Source organism: Anopheles maculipalpis, chromosome 2RL (assembly GCF_943734695.1).
Source record: "Anopheles maculipalpis chromosome 2RL, idAnoMacuDA_375_x, whole genome shotgun sequence".
NCBI classification, from domain to species: Eukaryota; Metazoa; Arthropoda; class Insecta; order Diptera; family Culicidae; genus Anopheles; species Anopheles maculipalpis.
The window spans coordinates 92551352-92574220 of record NC_064871.1 but is presented as its reverse complement, the minus strand read 5'-3'; the positions used below and the strand labels follow the sequence as shown (position 1 = coordinate 92574220).

At 41.0% G+C, this 22869-nt stretch overlaps 4 protein-coding genes across 4 annotated transcripts in view; 2 read left to right on the top strand and 2 right to left on the bottom strand.

Moving 5' to 3' along the window:
* LOC126568217 (26S proteasome regulatory subunit 7) overlaps positions 1-22869 on the top strand; it is a 277427-nt gene that overhangs the window by 232717 nt on the left and 21841 nt on the right. The window lies entirely within an intron of this gene.
* LOC126568563 (39S ribosomal protein L14, mitochondrial) lies at positions 467-968 on the top strand. Its single transcript, XM_050225059.1, has one exon. The coding sequence runs from the start codon at positions 495-497 to the stop codon at positions 948-950; it is 456 nt and encodes a 151-aa protein (XP_050081016.1). The 5' UTR covers positions 467-494; the 3' UTR covers positions 951-968.
* LOC126568091 (probable ATP-dependent RNA helicase DDX56) lies at positions 990-3165 on the bottom strand. The gene is made up of 5 exons (XM_050224509.1): positions 3027-3165; positions 2202-2950; positions 1525-1965; positions 1314-1455; positions 990-1249 (listed from the first exon to the last, which is right to left on the bottom strand). The coding sequence occupies exons 1-5, from the start codon at positions 3087-3089 to the stop codon at positions 992-994; spliced, it is 1653 nt and encodes a 550-aa protein (XP_050080466.1). The 5' UTR covers positions 3090-3165; the 3' UTR covers positions 990-991.
* LOC126567640 (uncharacterized) lies at positions 4442-22434 on the bottom strand. The gene is made up of 4 exons (XM_050223858.1): positions 22345-22434; positions 5730-5933; positions 4702-4838; positions 4442-4625 (listed from the first exon to the last, which is right to left on the bottom strand). The coding sequence occupies exons 1-4, from the start codon at positions 22432-22434 to the stop codon at positions 4442-4444; spliced, it is 615 nt and encodes a 204-aa protein (XP_050079815.1).

Here is a 22869-nt window from a genome sequence, read left to right as displayed (position 1 = left end):
TGTTCTATAGCTTTTGGAAATGGAATTAAACAATAAACGGCACTATAACAGCACTATAACTAGAGACAATTGTTGGCCACACTATTGATCTCACTGCTGCATGCTGCTATGTGCCGAGAAAAATGGCGTTCGGAACTGTCAAACGCTCGCGCGGTATGGTTCAGCATTTCAGCAACCGTTCAAGCTTGCTAGAGAACGTGCCGCCAATCAGCTGTGTGCTGAAAAAATCCCAATTCCCATTTTTGAGTCTTTTACAGAAAAGGCTTCCTTATTATAGTATTTGAACAGAAATACGTTAATTTTTCACTTAACCTCTGTTTTCATAATTTTTCAAACACTAAAAAAAGTCTGCTTCTTGCGTCACATCTTCTCTATAAGTACCTTGCATCATGTGCTTCATCCTTTGACAGCTCTACTGCCAAAGCCAAAACATCGGTGCGCTTTCTTGTTGGCCGGTTGGTTACGCAAAACGAGACCACATTTTCCTGTGTGAAATGCTACGAAATTCGACGTCCATACTGTTTCAAACCACACACCTTGCACGCACAATACACACCACCGCCGCGTGCAATGAAATTCGCAAGCTGGCACGACTCCGTGTAGTGGACAACAGTGAAATCGGCAAGCGTGCCATGGCCGAGGGTAAACCGCCTAAGTGCATCCATGTTTACAATAAACAAAGTGTCGGCATGATCGGCGACAAGGTGCTGGTCGCGATCAAGGGACAGAAAAAGAAGGGAATTCTCGTGGGATGCAAACAGTTCCAGAAGCCGAAGATTCCCAAGTTCGACAGCAACAACTTGGTGCTGATCGATGATAATGGGACACCGCTGGGGACGCGCATTCACGTACCGATTCCGACGATCCTGCGCACGATCTTGAAGGAGAAAACGCAAGCGAAAGGAGCGGACTACACGAAGCTGCTCGGTATAGCAAGTAGATTTGTTTAATAAACCGAAGTGAAAGTGTTGTATAGTTAAAGGCGTTGTTTTTACATGCTTATCTTCTTGTAATCGATTCCATCCACCAGCAGGGGATTGTCCGCCTTCGTTCGCCTTTTCTTTGCTGCTGCGTGTCTTTCAAGCATCTTCTGTTTCCGTTTCGCGTTCATAATGTCCACCATTGGTTTTAGTGCGGGCGGGACGAGATATTCCGGTACGTCACCCATGTGTTCCTGCACGTGCACGGTGTGGAGTGGTCGGTCGTGCCGTAGTGTTTGAAAATCGCGTGGATTTTCCTCAAAGAACGACTGTAAATTTAAAGAAAGGATTACACATTTAAAACTGATCGTGATTTCTTTTAAATCTCATTACCTTGAGCTTTTCGGAGTTGAAAATTTCCATCTTTAATTCCTTTATCCGAGCCTCGCGGATTGAAAACTTTGTAATCGCACGCCAGGCGTCCTTCGCTCGGTATCGGAACGCTTCCACTTCGTCCAGATTGAAGCTAAAATGTCTGTAATTAGAGTAACAAACAGTATTAGAATAATTCTTAAATGCTTCTACTATCCGGGGTGAAACCTACTCCATCGTGAATTCAGCATCGCCGGCCAGCGTTTGAAGGAATTCTTCGACCCGTGCCTTTGCCTCCTGCTCCTCCACGCTTACAAATGAAAGAACGCTTCCATTGTTCTTGCCACGAGCCGTACGGCCAGCACGATGAATGTACGCATTGATATCGGACGGGAAATCGAAATTCACCACACACGACACACACTGGAAGTCGATTCCACGCGAAACGCTCGATTCTGCCTCCGTTTGCTGCAACACTTCCTTTGTGGATGGTTTTTTGGCATTCTTTTTCTTTACCAATTTTGGATCGTCGGTTAATTGTTCGTCGGACGCGATGATCGTGTCATATACACCCTGATTGAACTGGTTCACCGTGTGGCATCGGATTTTGATGGGCAATTCCGAGTTCAAAATGCACGAACGAATGCCAAACTGTTCCAGAAACAGCTTCAATCTATAAAGGAAAATAAGCATTCATTAGTCAGTGTGATTATTTCAGTTGAGCCTTGGAAAAATGGTTGTACTTGGCTTTCTGAGCCTTCAGAGAGAAGATTAGTCCAGCTTTCATACGACAGCCAATCAACGGTAGCGAAAAATTCGCTTTCGTTCAATGCTGCCTCAAGATGGGAGTAGCGTTCATCATCGGCATCGTTTGGTCTGATCGATCCTCATTTTGCAAAATCCACTTACCTATAGCAACGATCCACCGATTTCACGAAAATAATGCACTTTCCCTGGATCAGTTTCAGCTTCAGTGCCGTGTACAGTATTGACGCTTTATCGACTTCTTCCGCCTGGATTTGATAGTGCTTCAACTGACTGCCGACCGCCAAATGTGGTTCCTCCAGCTTCAATATTACCGGATTGTGAAGAACCAACTGCTTCAGCTTCACCACATCCTCTTCCAACGTGGCCGAACACAGTACCGATTGATGTACCGGAGGGAAATGTTTCAAAACTTCCTGCAAATCCTTCTCAAACCCAAACGTAAACATCAGATCCGCCTCGTCAATCGTCACACAGCGAAGACTTTCCCGCACGTTCAGCGTCCCATCGGCGAGAACCGTTCGAAGCCGGGCCGGTGTGGAAATTACGATATCCGGCCGTTCGGCAAGCAGATGTCGATGTGTTCCTCTCTCCTCCTTCGAGGAAAGATCCACTATCCGCAGCAACGGCCCAAACGAGTACGTTAGATTGGCAAACACTTTAGCAATCTGGTGGCAAAGGTCCTGGCTTGGCGCCATCACAAGTACGGTCGTTTCGCGTACCTCTGCCTCTCGCTTGTACCTGAGCACGTTCTGTATGATTGGGATAGCGAAGGCGGCTGTCTTTCCCGAACCGGTACGGGCGCGTATCAGCACATCCTTTCCTTCTAGCAGGAACGGGATCGCTTTCTCCTGCACCAACGTAGGTGAGATCCATCCCAAACGGGCTATATCCTGATGAAATCGACCGGGTTAAAGCATTTTACACATGCACGTTCTGTAAAGCGGTATTTTTATTAACGATATTTACCCGCAGGAGCCGATCGTCCAGCTCTAGCTCGTGGAAATTCAACCCAGTCTGCGGTTCGTCCATGTTGATTCGTACCTGTTGTGTGGTTGAATTTACGCAGCGCGTGTTTACGGTGACAGCTCCGTTGACATCTCTTTCGAACCAAGGTGTACATAGAGGAGATTTTCCTATGGGGATTTAAAAAAAAATGTTCAGCTACGGAATGCGCCAAAGTTATGATATCGGTTAAGCACTAAATTATGATGTTTCTTTTAAACTATATAAATACAGAAATAAAGATAATATGCAGAATTACTTGCGGTGTACGGTCAGAGGCAAAGCAGTAGATCTGATTTCATAAAAACCTTTATCTATTTACACTACGTAACCGTATAACTGTTTCGAATGAGAATCGTTCCTGATCTCGCAATGTGCAAGCCTTGCAAATAGTGTTGTATAAAGAAGTTACTTTAAAAGAGGAGAGGGCAACAACTCACTAATATTTGAGAGCTCCCGGTAGTTCTCAAGCTCACTACCCGACCTCACATCCCCCTCATTGCCTGCAGAAAACAAATGGCAAGGTCCGAAAGAGCTTGTGTTTCATTGGACCTCGGATATAAAGATACCCCGCAATGTCGTCTGAGGTTTCGAGGATTTTCATATGGTATGACTGGCTACTAAGCTGTGGATTACTCAAGCCGCAGAAATTTTTTTACCCTTACTCTCAACATGCATACGATTAATTTCCCTTAAATATTAAAAATTACACTATACACTTTTAGGCTTTGGCTTTGAGTCTCTGAGATTTAATTTGCAATCTACACTTTTAAGCATTCATGTCGAAAGATGTTGAAAATCGACTAACCTGCGCTTCAGAAGACGTTCGTTCTCAAATATATTGCCATCCTGACCACACAAACCACGTACATGGGATAGAAGGAGAACTCAATGCCCTACAAATTGTAGTACCTTCAACTTTTCCTGCATTCAAAGCATATTCTTGAAGGTAACCCGATACTTTTTCCCTCCCAGGAAAGCACGATGATGAGCCAGTCTCGGAAGTGTTTTGACGCGCTGTAAAACAAAAGCCAATGGAAACGAGGGTCGAATGCCGGAAGAAGCTTAATACGGGATAACAGGTATGTCAAAATATTGCACTTGATTGACGGTAACGAGGTCAGGGTTTTTTTAAGCTACCATAGTCGAAACCAAACCATTAAAACACGTGTTTGGCTTTAATATTGCCCGTGTTCTCTGAAACAAAACGAATTCTCAAGCTTGATGGAGGAACAGAACTCATTCGTTTAGACACGGCGTTTTTGGTTTATTTTATAACAAATTGATTAGATTTCTCGTCATGGGCAGCATTTGTTTTGTTCTTATACTATTTTCGCACAGATCAAGAATAGCCCATTTTCTTTAACAATAATTGATTCTCATTCATTGCCAAATAAACTCATAAATCTTAGCATTGTACGAGCGGAATACAAACACAGCGGATAGCGACGGTAACATTGCTTGTAGTTTTCCTTCGCCGACAGGTTGTTGTTGTACTTGAGTCCTAGCTCGAAGGATTCCTTTAATGGCCGTGGGATTGTTTTGCTGTTTTCCACACTAAACCTGCGTAATAATGAAATTTATTGAAAGAACGCATTAGTAAGCATTAATTAAGTGCTCCTTGTCCGAATATACATACGCCACAAATTCATAAATTATCTTCGCCTGCACGTCCTGTGGTTCAGCTCCGGCGGCTAGTTGGCAGATGAGGGAAAAGGCACACTTGAGCGGATCGGTTTGAAGGATTTTGTTCCAGTTGATTTTTGCCTCAAAGTCCTAGTTTTTTTTTGTGTGGGAAGAGAATAGTAAAACACTTCAATTTTTAAGTCAAATAATTATTAATCTCAAAATACGATATTCTTTGATTATCGCAAAACTATAAGTTTCTTGTGACCGTCGGAAATGTATACCCGTTGTGGAGCTGTGAAGTCCTTTTTTCAATCTCCTGTTTATCGCAGTACATTCAAAGTAGCACAGTGTAAATAGAAAATTCTAATTTAGTATAGCTCCTCCTACTTTTTCCCATCTTCAGGACGTCTACCTCGCGCATGGCGAAAAGGAAAAGCCGAAGTCGTTCTACCTCGCGAAAATTCGAATATGGTTGACTCTTGATGGCGCAGCGCACCTTCCCATGCTGCAACTGGCCAGCCTGGTTTTCCCCCAATTGGAAAATACATAACACATAATAACCTAATGGCGGTTTACACGGGCTGTGTTTGTAAGCCATTATGTTCGCTCCCCGGCGCCTCGAGGACCACCGGAGAGTTTTACCCGCTGTCCACACATCTGCATCTGGAAAATGTGCATTAACTGGATAACTATCCATGTTCTTATGTTGCAAATATTAGTTCGCATCCGTTGAAGGATGTAGTAATAATGGATGTTTGGATGGATAATCTTAAAAGGATTGCATAGTGCTTGATAGCTGTGCACTATAAAGGAATGGCTTTCTACTCCTTTTGTGCTCGGTTGCGCTTTTCTTTGCACGGACGGGTTTCGATATCTAAGTAGACTCACAAAATGACCAAAGGCATTCACACGCCTAGCAACACCATCACCATAGTTGGTGATGCTTTGCTCTTGCATGTTGCTATGGTTTTTGAATGGAAGACTCCATACGCACTGGAAATGTTTGCAATGTTTTAGCACTTTCCAATTGCAACTTACCAGCAGGGTGGCGGTTCGATTGAAGGATAACGATGGGCCCAGATCTCGTTTGCCGGATGCCATGAAGAGTGGTTTGGATAGTTTCATGAAATCTTGCGCCAGGAGATGCAACGTGTACAGCGATCCGAGCGTTACTATTCCAAGTATAATTAATCTACGGTGAGTGACAAAAAAAGGAGGAAAAATAATTAGAATTAACAGTAGCTTGCGTTTTCAGCATAGAAAGGAAGGCCTTTTGAAAAATGTTGAAAAATATTCCCGTCGGTAATGGAACATCACATCGCAATTTATTATACACCATCAATCACTGAGACAGTTTTTAAACAAATGAAGTAAAGCGTTAATTCATTCGTTGTATGTTGAAATAAGTTTAATTATTGAAAAATGTTACTATACTACACATGAATAATATTTGCTTTTGAAGTACCTTTATGGACTATTTTTCTCTTAATTTTCGCATTCGTAATTATCTTTATTTGTTTTTTAAATATTTTATCATTATTTTATTATTCTTTACTAGATGGGAAAAAAATCCCAAAAATGTTCGTTTTTCAATTTGATTCGTTGCTAAACTTTTTTTTAACTTATTTTTTCATGTTATCTGTTTACACTTCTAATGGTACAGTATGTATAAGACTCCTATTTTAGGTTTTGTATTTATTCCATTTTTTTACATTTTTCAATCCAAAAAAAGGCTTGAGAAATATTTGCTCTTCAATATTAAACCATATACACGCTCCATAGGGTTTGATATTATTATTGGGGCTTGTTGGATTGACGTCCTTTTAATTAATTTGTTCATCTGAATTAGCTTTAGTTTCTTTATTTTATCATATATTCTTTTAATGTTAAATAACAGCTACTTGTTAGGTTTATTTCCACATATTATTCCATTATATCCTTCTATGGTTATAACGTCCTTTAAAATTATAATGTTATTAATATTTTGATGGATTTATCTTTTCTTTCCTTTTTTTACTTTTGAACTCTATTTAAATTCGTCTCAATTATAACTTTTACTTTCGTTATTTGTCTTTGAAATTTGTATTTTTTTCCCGATTTTATTTATATTTTTTTTATCATCATCCATCATGTCCTTAGAAAGCTTGAAATGATTCCAAAATATACTTTGGAAACCAATCACTTTGACGATAGAAGCTACTTGTAAATAAACCTCGATGTTAATCTTTCTTTTGAGCTTCATCTACACATCCTCTAAGCCCATTTACGAGGTTGTGTAGATTACAAAACGGTCACAAATTCACACAGGAACTTTTCATTTTTGCATTAATTTATCACTTTCAATACACCTACCTCCATCCCATTTTAGCTGTACCGTGTGGTTCGTACTCGGCACAATCACTATTTACATAACACTTTTTTGTTGTCGAAAAACCCCACACCAACAGCCCCAAAAAAGGAAGCTTCTGGTTTCTCTTTTACTTAACAACAATCACTGAACACTTTTACATTTAACAGAGTTAGATTTTTACCAACAAGTACACACATCTTCACACAAACCCAGTTCACTTTTCCCGACTTTTTCGGTTTTTTCTTTGCACTATCAGTCGAAAGATCCTCCGAGATGCGCGATCTGCAGTTGCGTGCGGTGCGCAATCCACCATTCAGCTAGACTTGGGTTACGCGACTGGCTTTACTCAGCGCGCGAGTGGGTAAGTCCGGGCTGGCATTACTTTCTTCAATTGCGCCAAACACACGAAGCCTTTTGCGCGAACCAAACCAAAAAACGAAAGTGTCGGCGCAATCGGCCGAAGTTCGGTTGTTCGGTACATGCGTCACCAGGCGCTTGCACACACGCCACCCTGCCACTGGTTGACATGTGGAAGGTACTTGCCTTACTTCAGGCTTCAAAACGATCGAACATGTTTAGAGATCTCGTTCGGAGGGAAAAAAAAAATAGTCATTATTGGTGCGTGTGGCTAAGAGGCGACTCTTCAAATCCAAGATCATAGCCTACTACGGCGACCACGTGGTGGGAGACTTGCGTGAAGCCGGCGCACCGCACGACGGCGGATTACGATTGCAATTGCAACCGATTACAAGAAGAAGCCCGGTCGCAGCAAGGTAGCGCAGACACCGAAACCTGAGCTAAAGCTCTCGTCTCAACGACTTTTTCCGGGTTTCAGGTGCGTTTTTTTTTGCGACATGAAGCGTACGGGAATTACGTCTGTGGTTTAAGGTTTATCTTCTTCAGGTTTGCTGGCAGCATGGTAAGCTGTCTTCTGAAGTCGTGTGGGGTTGTCACGAGACGGATAAGTGTGCCCGGAAGAGGCGCAATTTTGATGTGTTGATGGGTGTAGTAATTGTATCTAATATTAACTTTACGCTGTTTGTAGACTGATTTGCTGAACATCGTTTGGTGACAGTTTCAGGCATCACTCGAGCCTCGAATCTAAACTAATCACAAACCCAAGTACGGCTCCCAAACGGCTGTGAAAAAGCGGATTGACTGGTTTGCTCGTGATGCGCGTCCTAGATGCGATCATGCCGAAACGTGTTTACCGCGTACCCAGCCCGTACTCAGAAGTCATGTTGACATTTCTTCAACCATACCGGCCGTTCCCGAATTCCGAACCTCCATTCCCATCGTCCGGCCAATGTTAGACACATTTGCCGCAATGAAGCCTGTAACAGGGAGAATACTTTCTCCTAAAACGTTCGCTTTTTAGTGGGTCTCTTTGAGGTTTTGTCGGTCAGGCCAACTTGTCCTACCAGCTGGTCGGTCGTGCCATCTTTGGCTGCAGCATTCTATTGCGCAATCGATTCCCCCCGAGGACCGGGTGGAAGAGTTAAACAATTGTCGAACAGTTTAAGCCAAGCAATGGTCGTTTTTTTCTTTCTTGCTTGCGCTTTATCATCATTAGGAGGAATTTATCGACGAGCGTGACGATCGTCCGTAGCCATACAAAAAAAAAAAAGAACCAACAGTGCGTTGGTGGTTTGTTTTGTGGTGGGCTCCACCAGGCCAGGCACCGTCGGGCTCCGGGTGTCATATGGTGTTGTGGTTGGGTTTTTTGTTATGAAACTGATGATGCTGCAGTTATGCATGATTTTTTTCTCTCAAAAATGAAACCAATATGGCTTTCAGATGCAGATGAGGTGTAATCGAGAAAGCTTAAATACTGTATTGCTTGAAGGAGTGGAGGGCTTTGAAGGGATTCATTTGCGAAAGATTTATTACGGATAAGTCGAGGTACTTTCGCTGTGGGTGAAGGTCACCTGTAAAGGGGATAAAGGTACGAAATTAATCTTTTTCATGGTGAAATTGGTGCTGTGGTCATAATTTCGATTTCTGTCCAATAAATAAGACTTGCTTGTGAAATTCGCAGTGTCGTAAGAGTGTGTAAATGATGAGGCAATAATCTCCTCACAGTTGATATGAATATGATGTCCAAAAAACAAATCCAAATTTGCCATTAAATTTATCACAAACAAAAACAAAACAAAATGTTTTAATCTTAGAATTGTGTAAGGCCTCGGATGGTTCTGTTTTGTGTAGAATGTAGATTCCAAATGTAAAAAAAATTAGCCATTTCTTTTAACATTGTCGTGAAAAAGGGCGCAGATGCCTCAGAACAAGTTTATCAAGTACCAATAAACATGTGATGGAAATGGTTCTGAACTTCTCCAAGTAAATATAAGATAAGATGAAGAATAATTTGGATTACTTTTAGTCCTGTAGTCGTCGGTGAATTTCGTCTTAAAGAAGATGCACGAATGTGTGCAATTAAGATCGAAAAATATCTTTCAACAACTCGCGTCAACTTTTAGAAGTAAAAATAGTGTACTTAATGATGCAGATTGCATACCATCAGGCGTCAATGGACAAATTTTCACCAGAATCACATGCCTTTTGTTTTTTGGATGAAAAAACAACTCTCCATCGTTGGTACCTTTGAAATGACTTATTACAAGTACAGCATCGAGTTGTATTCTCCACCTCAAACAGAATAGATTATTAAATATTGCATGGATCAAACGCTTTTCAAGACTGCTCCTTGACTCGGCGGCACTGTCATCGAAAATAAAGCCACCAAAACTAGCCCTACCTAACATTTTGCTGCTCTAATTCACAATGGTGTCAAAAGGCTTCATTGAGTGGAGTTTTTCGAATTGAATAACGATCATAATGAGGGAGTAGCATCACACGAGTGCAGACAGAGGAATAGAATTATGATACCTTTATTACTGCAATGCAAGCTAACCACCATTGGTAGGTGAAAAGTGTTAACGACATCCGAAATGCGGTTCTGTCTCTCGACCTCATCTCAACCAGGCAGACTCATTTACATCCGTCCATGGTGGGTGAGTTTTGTGCATCCAGTTTCAATTATGCTGACGAATTGCTTTCCTCTGATCTTCCGGCTCGATTGCGATTTGGATCGGGTCACGAGTGGGGGTTGACCGCTCGGTGGGGCTTTTTTTTTTCAAGCGAGGATTATGCTTGCTGCAAAACCTCAAGCAACCTCATTATAACCGTTAATGGTGCTTACCGCATTAGGTGGAATTTCTGTTTTATCCATGCTCAAGCTTTTCCCTAACTGCAGTGCATAAAAAAGAAATGTGACCGAAACCGACCGAAGGCGTGTAGGTGAACGCATTTGATAAGGGCACAAAAAATCTTCCGCTCACCACACCACGCGGGCAGATTTGTGCGGGTCGATGTTGAATAATTTATGAAACGAGTGAACTGTATTCTGTCACCCTGGGTGGGTCCTGAGGGAGATGGGCGTCTCAACTATTCCACCATACTTTAGCTTTCCGCTGCTTTTAGCACGATAGAAAAAAATATGGATAATCTTTCACACCTTGGCTGGGGAGATACAGTAATGAACAAGTGTTTCGTGGATGCCCGAATGCATTGCCATATTCGAATTATTTATTTAGAACTAAGAAAGTTGGAGCTTCGTTTGAGCTTGTTTGTATTGTGGTTCAACCTTTTAATCTTCCTGATCAACTAATCGAAGATCAAATCAATCGCAGCCTTTGAAAAGTAATGTTAACATTATGAGACCCTAAAATTATAACTAAATCAGAGGAATCATGCCTCCCTGTGGGCTCCTCCTATCTCCTACAATCCAGTTATCTCCAGCAGATACTTTAAGTCCTGGGGCTTCAAGGAGCGATGTATTTTTCTAAAGAAGCGGATTTTCCTGTAAAAGGGATCATCCTGGAAATCTCGAGTATTTGGAGTGCCCTGATCTATAAAAGAGAGCCTCGCCTTGACTTCATTATGGTTGTAGGCTTTCTTTCTACTTCGTTCAGCACTGGGTGAACTTTTTGAGTGATGTGGCGATAGTTGGAGCAAGTAATGAGGAAGCATTGGGATTTGAAACTCGATCCTGCCGTATGAAGACCGGCACCATTGTCGCCTTTATTCAGGTTAGGGTTCAGGCAGCTTAGGATGGATTACTTCGAGGAAGTAAAAATTAGAATATATTGTTGGAATGAAAACATAAATTTAATCATTTAACCTACTGTCCCAAATGGTACCACAAATGCTCTGACCGCCTAATGCCTACCTCTTTGTGGAAACGAATCGTTTCAGTTAGTACAAACATAAACTTTCTACACATTTTTAGGCAATTACTGTGCTTGACTCCTGAAACGATGATGCTTCAGACGACGCACAAAAACACCTAGAACCGAGTCTGCTTGGTGTGCAAATTTTAAGCATTTTCTTCACCCAATGCAGAGAGGTACGAAGGCGTTAGCTATTAAGCAGCCAGCCAGCATTCAAATCTTTCATGTTTTTCAAACCTGCTTACAAACGAGCCGGATAACAATCGACGTTGTCGCAGTTGGGATGCTGTGGAATTTTTTGTAGAGCTGTGGAGCCACTCTTCCACCATGTCCTTGTTGTGTCCTTCTTCTCACGAATACGGTACACACACACAAAAAAAATAAATGCGAACGAGGCGATGAGTATAATAATAACCGTACGCGATGAATGCACATGGAGCTGCCAGGTTTCTCTCCATTCATCGCGTTCCCGGTGGTGTGTCGGTGGATTGTGTTTTTTTTTTTCACCGACAACGACCAACCTTGGCATTACCATCCCACAAATGATGTACAGTTCCACCGTTTGGAGGTGTTAAAAAATGCCATAAAATTAATTACTGAATTTCACCATTAGAGAAGCATCAGTCGTGCACCTCCCGGCTACCCGGCATGGTAGCGGAAAATTATGCTCCAAAAACCTCGCACCAAGCGTCAGGAAAGCATTAATTCGAGCATCATCATTATTCCATTTGCGCTTGGACGCCTCCAGCAAAAAAAAAACACTCCCTATCCATGCGAACTGCGGGAGCGTGTGACAAAAGAAAGCCAGCGTAAAAAAAAAAGTATTGCAGGCAAAATTAACTCACACAAGGTTCGGGGATCCCTTAGAGTCGGCTACCTTGGAGAGGCTTGGAGTGGAGAAAAAGTGGTCCCCCAAAGGGAAATGAAACTTTTACCGGGCAAATGTTGTCACGGGAAGGAAAGGAACGAGCTTGTGTTGTTGCCGGGGTTCCTGGCGCACACAGGACACACGACGGCGAGTGTTTAATTACGGGAAAGAAACTAAAAGTTATAATACCTCGAGCTCGGGATACATCGTCGCTATTAGTGCGGTTTGCTCATTTGCCCGACTGCTAGGCTCATCCAATTAGAGCTCCAAGGACTCTCTATGAATGATGGCTGCGGGCTGGAAACCATATATTTCTAATTGTACTGTTGGATGCAAGCAGAAGCGGCTGAGCATCACGTGTTGCATTTTTTGTCGACTGCAAATTGAGTAATGAGCGGTTCCATGTGTTATGATTTTTGTGTGTTTTACGTTTGTTTTAAATAATTTGTTAAAAGAACTGTTATTAAAACATTCTCAAAAACATTCAAAAATAAATCTTGAAGTAGTCTTGAAAAATCATCTAATTTTTTAAAATTGTTTATTGATATGATATAAACGGAATGCAAAGATTCCTCGATATTGTCTATTCGGGTTTGATCGCCTCAACAATCGTGTTTAGATGAAGACACTGGCGAACCATCTGAGACTGGAGCATTTTTCCGGGTCTACACACTGCTCAAGGGGGCCACGAAGTTCACGTCCTAAAAGTAGGATGTACCTCCAAGAAACATAGGTGCACCTGATCGCCTGAACAAGACGCATTTGTCGATGCAGTGGTTCAAAGTGTTATGGAACTAGAAACCAAAGAAAATATGTATAACTTTAGTTGTTTTTTGAGCTAAACCGGTAAGGTTGAACATTTCCAGCATGAGCTTTATTCTACAAAGGATCGTGGCCCATGGAAGCCATCAGTCTGACCGTTCGAATTAGAGTAATTAAATGTCAAAGATAACCATTCATAACACTAGTCAGGCGCAGCATTAGCGACCTGTTGTATAGTAGATTTGAAACAGAAAAACCCTAGCATTATGCTAGCAAGTTTTAATACGAAAAAGTAAAGGTTCGTCTCTTCGTCATCTAGTTAATTCCAGTAATGATAATTTTGGTAAATGAGCAAAACGGCCTGGCCGTCTCTTATGAATAAAAAAAAAAATAATTTTGGTAAATAAAAGTCATGATGCTAAAGCTGTCTGAAGTCATGATGCTAATTGCAGATCTGAGTGATTGAATCCTTCCGAAGTTCGTCCTTATGCAAAAGGTCCGAAAGGAATGGTCGCTTTCAAGGCAGCTTTACCAGTTCCAAGAAACTTGACGAAAACGTTTACAGCGGCAAAAGTTTGTTCACACCGCATGGTAACACTTTTGCGGCGGCACAAACCAAATTGTTTACTTTTATTCTCAATAGGTGGCGCTAGCTTTCATTTTCTTCCTTACAGCGGCTCACTCTCTGTTGGTACAGCGGCACGCTGAATCAAATCGCTGGATTTCAAAAATTGTAATAAAAGGAATAAATTGATTTTTGTTTTTTGTTATTGGGCGTGGAAATGGAAAGTTTATTGATACAATTAATGATAAATTCTACTTCAAGAGAGTATGATTTTAATTAATTATAGTGAGGGATGTAATTGCCTTTTGTTCAGATAGCTATTAGATTAATCATTTTGCAACATTCTTTGTTACATGAATTCTTGATTTACTTGAGCTAGACCATGAGCAGGGAACAAGTACACTAAATTTTTCATACAATTTTTGAACAATTTTTAATAAAAAAATATTTATTGGAGAACAAATTAGGGCTACTATTAGCAAATGGATTTTTTGCGTTTTGATTTAACTCATTTATGTGTTTTAGGAGTATTCAAAAATTTAGCTTTACTCTAATTCCTAATTGAATTCTTTAAAATCATACAGAGATTTAATCAAATCATTTATATTCGAGTTGAAAAACTCTAAATTCCCTTCAAGTCTTTGCTTGATAATTTTCAACAAAGACAAACCTCACCATTTTCTATCTAAAAAAAAAAATAATAATTCTAGAAGCTCATAAGCAACACAAATTGACTGTAAAATAATTTTACAATCAATCTTAATCGATGAGCAAAACTGCTACTGTTTCCAGCTGAAATAGAAGCCGAGTTCTAACAAACTGATTACCACGGAAAGTGTTTTTAATTGATTGTCGTTTGATCGCTGGAAGAAGAAATCTAATCCCATCATTCCTAACAGCCGTCTCGTATTACATACTTTTTAGATATTGTTTTATGCGCGGGTTAGAAAGACTGACGTAAGATGTACCGATTAGTGGCACAGGAAAAACTTCATAATTGTAAAATGGAAAACAGTGCTTGATGAAGGATTATATTACAGTTTCTACCTTGCAAAGAGGGTACCGACGGTAACTGGAAAGCTCACGATGAAAATGATAAAATACACAACATTAAAGAATACTTTAATCGCATGTTATCACAAAAACACACAAAATGAACACCTTTTTGGGTGCTTAAAAAACCATCCAGCCTCATTAAGAGGACATTTATGTTTGGATTAAAAAATCGCTTCGTACATTACATTTAAAAAATCATTCTTTCAAAAGCAGCTTGTGCTTGATGCAATTGTTGCACCGTCTTTGATCTTGCACTTTACAGCACAAGGTTATGATCAAAGGTCGACATTGAAGTGAAAAAAATAAGCCGTGAATTAAATTTTACTCCTTTTATTGTGCGTTACATTACAACGCCAGACAGCGCACAGCGCTAACAACGTCCTCAATTCGTTGGAGACACTTGGGTGTTTAACCTTTTGTGCAGGAGTGGTTTGCTTGATGGAAATTATCGTGATAATTCCCCAACACCAATAATTTGTCCACCGATCGTTCGGGGAGCTGATAACTGTGGCTTGGTGGAACGTTTGATTTCGGGTAACGAAGCGTAATGCTGTTGATAGCGATTTTAATTATTCACATACATTAAGGTTAGGGTCCTTTGATCGTACAAGGGGTTCCAAGTGGAACTTGAATCCTTTCCTTGATCGTCTTGTGGTTCCACAAATGGAAGAAGGAAGCCTGATTTATGAAAGCATAATACCATTATCATCGTGTTTGTCAGCGTGTTGTGTAGGATTGGACCGGGCCAACGCCATTAAAAGGATAATGTTTATTCATGGAATATAAATGCAAAATTTTATGTGAGTGCTTTTGATGGAAATAACGTATAGTTGGAGATTGCAAATTTCAAATCAAATCAATAATTTAGAATAAAACCATATTGCACAATTCATTTAATGTTTGACGACGTTTTTAAGCAATAAAACTGTCGGAGCCTAACCAAAAAAATCAACTAACCTTATTTACTAGTGGTCAAATGTTATTTGTTTTATTTTAATTATTGATTATGACGGCACGTAATGAGTGAATTAAGTTTATTTTAACCTCACTTTCATTGTAAGCGATGCTCCCCAAACGCCCCAAAGCAACAGACAGCAATGCCTGCAAGGACACGAAACTGGAACTCGGTTTGCTAAGTACAAATTCTCGCTCACAAAATCTGGGGCAATATTGAGCCCAAACCCCAAACAATATCTGTACAATAAAGACGATTTTTATCCATCTTGCCACCGTTCCAACCGGTGATGATAACATGCTAATGGCTGCTTTCATCCTACTGGCCCGACAGCCTTTCTAGCGAGTGGTGAATCGAACTTTTAATGAACAGGGCCACCTTTCAATCACCTTCACCAGTCCTTTTCCATTTCCCGTGGGCTTTTCGTTTTCCCCGTGCAGAAGGATATTCAAATTTCGTTCTTATTCCTCGGCCTCGGCGCCTTGTGTCGTTCGCTTGTGGAAGGTACGTCGGTCGCACCTTCGCAACTTTTGTATCGTTTTTTCTTCCAACTTCGTTCGTTAGCACAGGCACACACAATCCTCGAAATCGGGGCGCGAAAAATCAAACCAATGGAGTTGTGAAAATGGAAGGGGAAAAAAAAAGATTCCCCAGTTTAGGCACATTTGCACATCAATGACAAACTAATTTGCTCGCCGGCAGACCGGCGAGAATTGGACCTGCGTTCGGGGTGTCAAGAAGTGAGACCGATCTTTGCTTGTGACGGTAGCGACATCGGGTATGGCCGTCAATTTGATGAACCGTAACGATTCGAAGACCGGTTAGGTGCTCATTAGCGCACGCAACCGAAACGCGACGGATTTGGCCGCACTGGAGTCATGGGGGAGTTTGGGGGAGTGGAAAATCCGACGTCGTCGAAAAAGTCACATGTCGTTGCAAAAAATGTATCGTTGCTGAGGCGTATGGTGGAGCAAATTTTAGGAGGATCATCGTGAAGTCGATTTTGCATAAAATAATAACTAAAGTTAGTTCTAAATTAAAACAATTATAATTTAAAAAACAGTCTAATTTGTTCCGTAATGCAGAAATAAGATTTAACTCAGGTTTACAAGAATAAAACATTATTTTTAAATGCTGCTAAAATGTCTATTTAACTAACTACATACAACTCACTTTGGGTTGGATACATTTCCTTCTCCAAACCATTAAAAGGTCTTTTTTTCCACAAATAGACAAACAGTAGGAAAGGAAGGTATCAAACTACAAAACCATTCGCTCGACAAAATTCAAAAATGATTCTTAGATAGGATTTCAGACTTACAAAGAGTCTCAGATACTCCAAGCCTCTATAAATAAACGACTAGAATAGGAACATTGGGCGTCTTTGGCATCGATATGCTTTGGAGTCGATCTGTCCTGTACTTGGAGTCCACCCAATACGAAATGATTGTGGGACACACATGTGGCCGTGAGGTAGGATAAGCCGATTGAAAAAGGACCCTTTCGAAGCACTCTTTTTTGACCAATTAATCTGCCTTTTCATTGTCCACAAAACATCGCAATGAGCTGGTAACCAAACAAGAAATATACGGAAGGTTTTCTCCAACATGAGCTTAAGACCTTTCAAATATCTTTCGTGAAGTAATGTGGGCTTTAAATAGCCTTCATACATTTAAATACTTCAATAGTGTTTAAACTGCCGAAGAGTAAAGCCGCAAATCGAATCCTTTTTATGCAACCAAACATTACCTCGTTTCGATTAAGAATTAGAGATGAAATTGAATTCATAGACCAATGAGTCAATGGAATTATCACTACCAAAATAATATTCCAACTAAACTCCAACTCCAACTTTTGTTTCTGAGGACAGATCACGCGAAGGAATCAATTACGCTCCGTTCCACGTTACGTCGTCAGATCTACTTAGAATAGACGGCGAGGCTTTTTAGCCGTTAGCCGTCGACGGTCATTCTTCCGTCGGAGTGGGGAACCACTACTCGAGTGCGGGACCAACATTCAAAAGCGGAAGCAAACGGGTAAAATATCCTAAATCTCCCAATGAGCTTTCTTAGAGCTTTCTTTGTATTTAATGTGTTTAAATCTCTTTTGTATGCATGTTCATTCTTGTAATTTTACTATTAATTTTCCATGTCAAAGAAAAAAGTGAGGTTAAAATAAACTCAACTCACTCATTACGTGCCGTCATAATCAATAATGAAAACAAAACAAATAACATTTGGCCACTAGTTAAAAGTTATTTAATTGTTCTTTTTATATTTTACTTGTGTGTTTATGTTTTCTTGTTTTCTTGTGTAACGTTTACCATTGATTTCAGATTGCTTCTAGTAGATTACCTATGTTTAATAATCAAAACAATTTTTACTTTGAGTTTGAATTTTTTTCATCGATTTTTTGCTGAAGCATGTTGTTTCTTATAATTTTTATCATGTTTGATTAGGTACTTTCGTTCATCCGAGTATGCCCGGGATAAGGCAAAGAATAAGGAGGAAATGCCTTATCAATATAATTGTATTTTTTTTCAACACAAGCGGTGTGAACAATACGGCACTGGACCGTCATAATTAATTATAAATAAATAAATAATAGGTACTTTCGTTTTTTTAGATTAGTTATTTGCCTCTTTAGTTATAGCAAATTTTCTCACCAACAAAATTTACAGATGTCAGAGTAGAAACACTTTTCTGTACTGTCCGCAAAAGTCTTCCATCCCTAACTGGCAACTCAAACGTATCACAAATCACAAAATCATTCAAATTCTGCCTCGCAGTCCTTCTTCTTGTTTCCCCCGGGTTCCCTCAACAGAATTGAACTCAGAAAACGTAAAAAAAAAGAAACATGGAACCCCCACATAACATTATTCATTATGGCGGATAAAAACGTCGTCACGCGAAAATGGGAAATCAGTCGACAATAATAATAATAACAATAATACATACACACATACACACACACACACACCACCCAATATCAACAGCTCGCGCTCCGGTCGATCATTCGTTTCGCTGGAAATCATTATTCTTGTTGCTTTTCATTCCAAATAAAAAAGGGAAAAATCATCTCCACTACTTAGCATCATGACTGATTGCATATTCCATCGCGCTTTTTTTTTTCATGATGGCTCCCAGCCCTCGCCAGCGTGTGTGTGTGTGTGTGTGTGTGTGTGTGTGTGTGTGTGTGTGTGTGTGTATGGCTTCTAATGATTATTAAAAAACGGGCCATTAATCGGGTGAGGGAAAACGTTGCACAAGGGAGGCAAGAAAATAATAATAAACCGAATCAAAGCAACCCTCGGCTATATGCGAGCAGAGGAAAAAATCTATCAGCCAATGGCGGCATCCATGGCTTGCTGTTGCCGAATCAAATACGTTAACGAATGGTTTCTACACTGATCCTTTTTTTGCACACACTGATTTTTCTCTCTCTCTCAGTATGTTGACTTATGATGAAAATCCTTTTGCACAATTCGGCCACACGGTTGTGCGGCGTATGTATATGCTTTGCGTCCCCCTTTTTTTTCTACGGTTGTTGGCTGGTTCTTTGTTTGTGTCCTTCCCGAACGAAGGGCCAACGATGACGACGACAACGACGACGACGCTTTGTCCGAACTCAACGCAGAGAGCTGGTGATCCAATTTTCCATTAGACGGTTTTCTTTTTTCCATGCTCCAAGCCCGGTGCCTTGGCTGGCTTTTTTCTGTTGTTGTTGCTTGCGTGGCCCTTTATTTCGAGTCCTTCCTTCAAATTCCGGTTCCTGTATACACTTTTTTCTCTCTGCTCGTCTTCTTGCTCGCTCCAAAATGCAAGTTATGATTCGTCGTCCGCTCTTGTGGTTTGGGCGGGACACATACTATACGGATTTTAATGTTGATTTTATGATTCTGCTCCTGCTCCTCGGTTCGGTTATATTCTTCGTGCGGTGCAAAGGACTGTGATGGGGGGGAGGAGGACGTTTTTTCTTTGCCATCCGTCCATGCCACTCATTTCTCGATTGGTCGTTCGTTCGTATTGCGGGCGGTTGTGTATGTACGGGGTGTGCGCCCTGATGAATATCGGGACCAACGGAGCGCACATAGCACATAGGAAGTGGCAGGCTGGTGTTTGTGGTAAGAGTGTTCCGAGGGAATCCTTAACGAGCGAAAATTCTTGTGGGAGTCGCGAAGGAAGCGCCGGAGGGATGGAGGATGCAAGAGATCGCTCGCTTCGGTGTCATTATCCATTTCCTTTCGCCGTGGTACGCGGTAAGAACCTTTCTACGCGTAAGGACATATTCCGGGCAGACATACACATACACACAGAACCGCGCACGGAACCGAGTGAGCGATTATGATCTACTCATATCCTTTTAATGGAACGATGCTTCCCATTTTTTATCTGCTTTTTCTCTTTGTCACCGCATATGCACAATGAACCTGTTAAGGTGATTGATAAGTGCGTGGAATTATGGTGAGGTTTAGGACTGGCTAGGACTATTAGGAACAACTGTCAGGAACAATGGACGAAGCTAGGGCTACGCTTCAAAGATCTTTCTTAGCCATGGATTTAGTTCAAAATTGATTATGCTAAAAAGACCCTTAAACCTGGCCTAAACCTGGCTGGGACGTATAAGTTGATTGCCGAGAGAAGCTTCGAGGAGTCGATGCGGTCGGTGAGTCCCGCAGTGAAGGACCGCTCTGGCTTGCGCGATTCGTTCTCTTAAGGTTGCTCTGTCGAAGCGGAAATCGCGTGAGTTTGAGCTGGATTGTCTCTAGACGCGCCTGAGACCGTGTTGTGTTATGCCACCACACGATGTTATCATATTCAATCAGCGAACAATCCAACGCGTATTGAAGCTCACGAGCCATATTGAGGACCAGTCCATGCACCCTACCGCTGCTGGCCACAACGTAATCGAGCTGATCCTTAAAAGAAAGCCTCGTGTCTAGCAAGACGCCTATATTCCTGGCACAAAATTTCGTTGTGCAAGATAAATCCATCCAACTCCAGTTTTTAAAGTAACTTAAAAAATAACTTCAAATCTCTTTTCAATCCACCACGTTATTGCAATCCAGTGCAATCCCACCCTATTTTCCTCCTCTTCTATTCATCGACCCGTCCCACCTCTACTACACACAAATCATAATTATTATTCACATAAATCATTTCTATCGCGAAGGCGGAAACGAACTGCAGTTTTTTTTTTTCTTTGCATGTGGCACCGTGCAACAAATATGCATCTGCGCAAGACGACACAAAGGACCGCCGCCATAAGTGCACCCATAATGTGTATGCAAATGCACTGTACGCGAGGCATGGGAAATGGTGTTGCGAAAGTGATGGTTGGTTGCCCGGCCACCATCTGCTGGCGGGAATGGAAGTTTCCGCGCATGAACTACTGATATGGCTGTTTAATGGTATTTTTCAAGTTTTAATGATTAACATTTGAAGCAGCAGCAGAAAGCTGTTGGTTGGTGCACGGTAGCGCATGAGCTTAGTGGAAAGCTATCGATGTAACTGATTGCGATGCGATGTGATTGCACAAAATGCGCGTACAACTGGAATAATGAGACGCAAAGCTAAGAAGAAGCGGGAGTTTAATGATGGTAAATATATCTTTTATGTGTAATGATTGCTAAAAAGAACTTGGGTAGGATGCAAGTGATCATTATATAACCAAACATTTAAACATTTTGTAAAATGAAATCCACGATGCAAGATACAAATCGTCGTCGTATTTCATGTTTATTGTATTACTTATGGCAACAGCAATAAAAACTTTTGACATTACGTTTATTACTTTTAAGAAATTGAATTGTTCTTCTTCACATCTGGCATTTAGCATACTATGTTAATGCTTCTTTCAAACCCATACTGCAGTGTAGAAAGCACCAAGAACTCAGTTGCAATTTAATTATTTTTATTTATAGATTTCATGTAAATATTACCAGTAAATAACAGGTTGGCTGATCAGTCCCCGGTCTAACAAAGAAAAACACATTTTTTTTGTCAAAATTCGTTTTTATTATTCAACATAGTTCCCTTCAAGAGCGATACAACGATTATAACGACCTTCCAAATTTTTGATACCATTTTGGTAGTACTCCTTCGGTTTTGCCTCAAAATAGGCATCAGTTTCGGCGACCACCTCTTCATTGCAGCCAAATTTTTTCCCTGCGAGCATCCTTTTGAGGTCTGAGAACAAGAAAAAGTCGCTGGGGGCCAGATCTGGAGAATACGGTGGGTGGGGAAGCAATTCGAAGCCCAATTCATGAATTTTTGCCATCGTTCTCAATGACTTGTGGCACGGTGCGTTGTCTTGGTGGAACAACACTTTTTTCTTCTTCGTTCTTTTTTCGTTCGTCAAGCAACCAAAAGTTGCTTGACAAAAGACGCTCTGTCTCACAAACTAATTGACATACAGACGTCAAATTTTGACACGAATCATTTGAAGGTTGGTGCTATATAAAAATAATATGCATTTAATACTAGCGGCGCCATCTATGTGTCAGACCGGGGACTTATCAGCCAACCTGTTACAAAGTAGTTTATGTATCTTCCATTTCTTTATTAATTTATTATTTTTCAAGTCCTAATTAACTACAGACGAACTACAGAAAAATGTAGAACATTATTTTTAGTTGAATGGCTACATTAATCTTATATTTTTTACTCTCTTTTCCTAAATGATAGTTTTATTTACCTTGTTCTTGTTTAGTTTCATCTTCTAGGCCTGCTTAGGATCGAACACAACGTGATGACATTTTGCTGATCTCCAATCCGTTACCAGGAAACTCGGCCTAGGGCTGCTGTTCGTCATTTACTGCTGCCTTCGATGTTCGATAGATTTGACTTCACTTGATCCAACCAACGACCTCGCTGGGCTCCTCTGCGGGTCGTTGACGATCACCTTCCTGGTGGTGGCTAGAGCCCGCTGCTTGCTGCTCACGCGATTCCGCCATCGTATCCTACCGGATTTGACTACCGTCTCGTTATCTCCACATAGCATTTCGTGTGTTGTTCGAGTGTTCTGGATCGTATGAATTTGTGGAGCTATTGGAAGGGACTATTTCACAGGCTAATGCACCTTCAGATTTCGCTGTTTACGTTGTTGTCCGAAGTTACGATCATATCAAGTTAGCAGAACAGCATATCAAGTTAGCATTCAGAGCCTCAGACAAGCAGGTACTTTGTCTTCGTCGCATTGATCCTCAATGCAACCGGATCGGCCTCTTTTATATGAGCTATAAAATTTTTTATTGCTTGACTTTTGATTCCTTTCTAATTAAATTCTACACTTTCTCGAGCATTTCGAGAGCAGTTACAACATTCACTAGGATGCAGCCATTGCAAATTTTACTTGTATGTCATTGTAGTAGAAGTCAGTATAAAGTCAC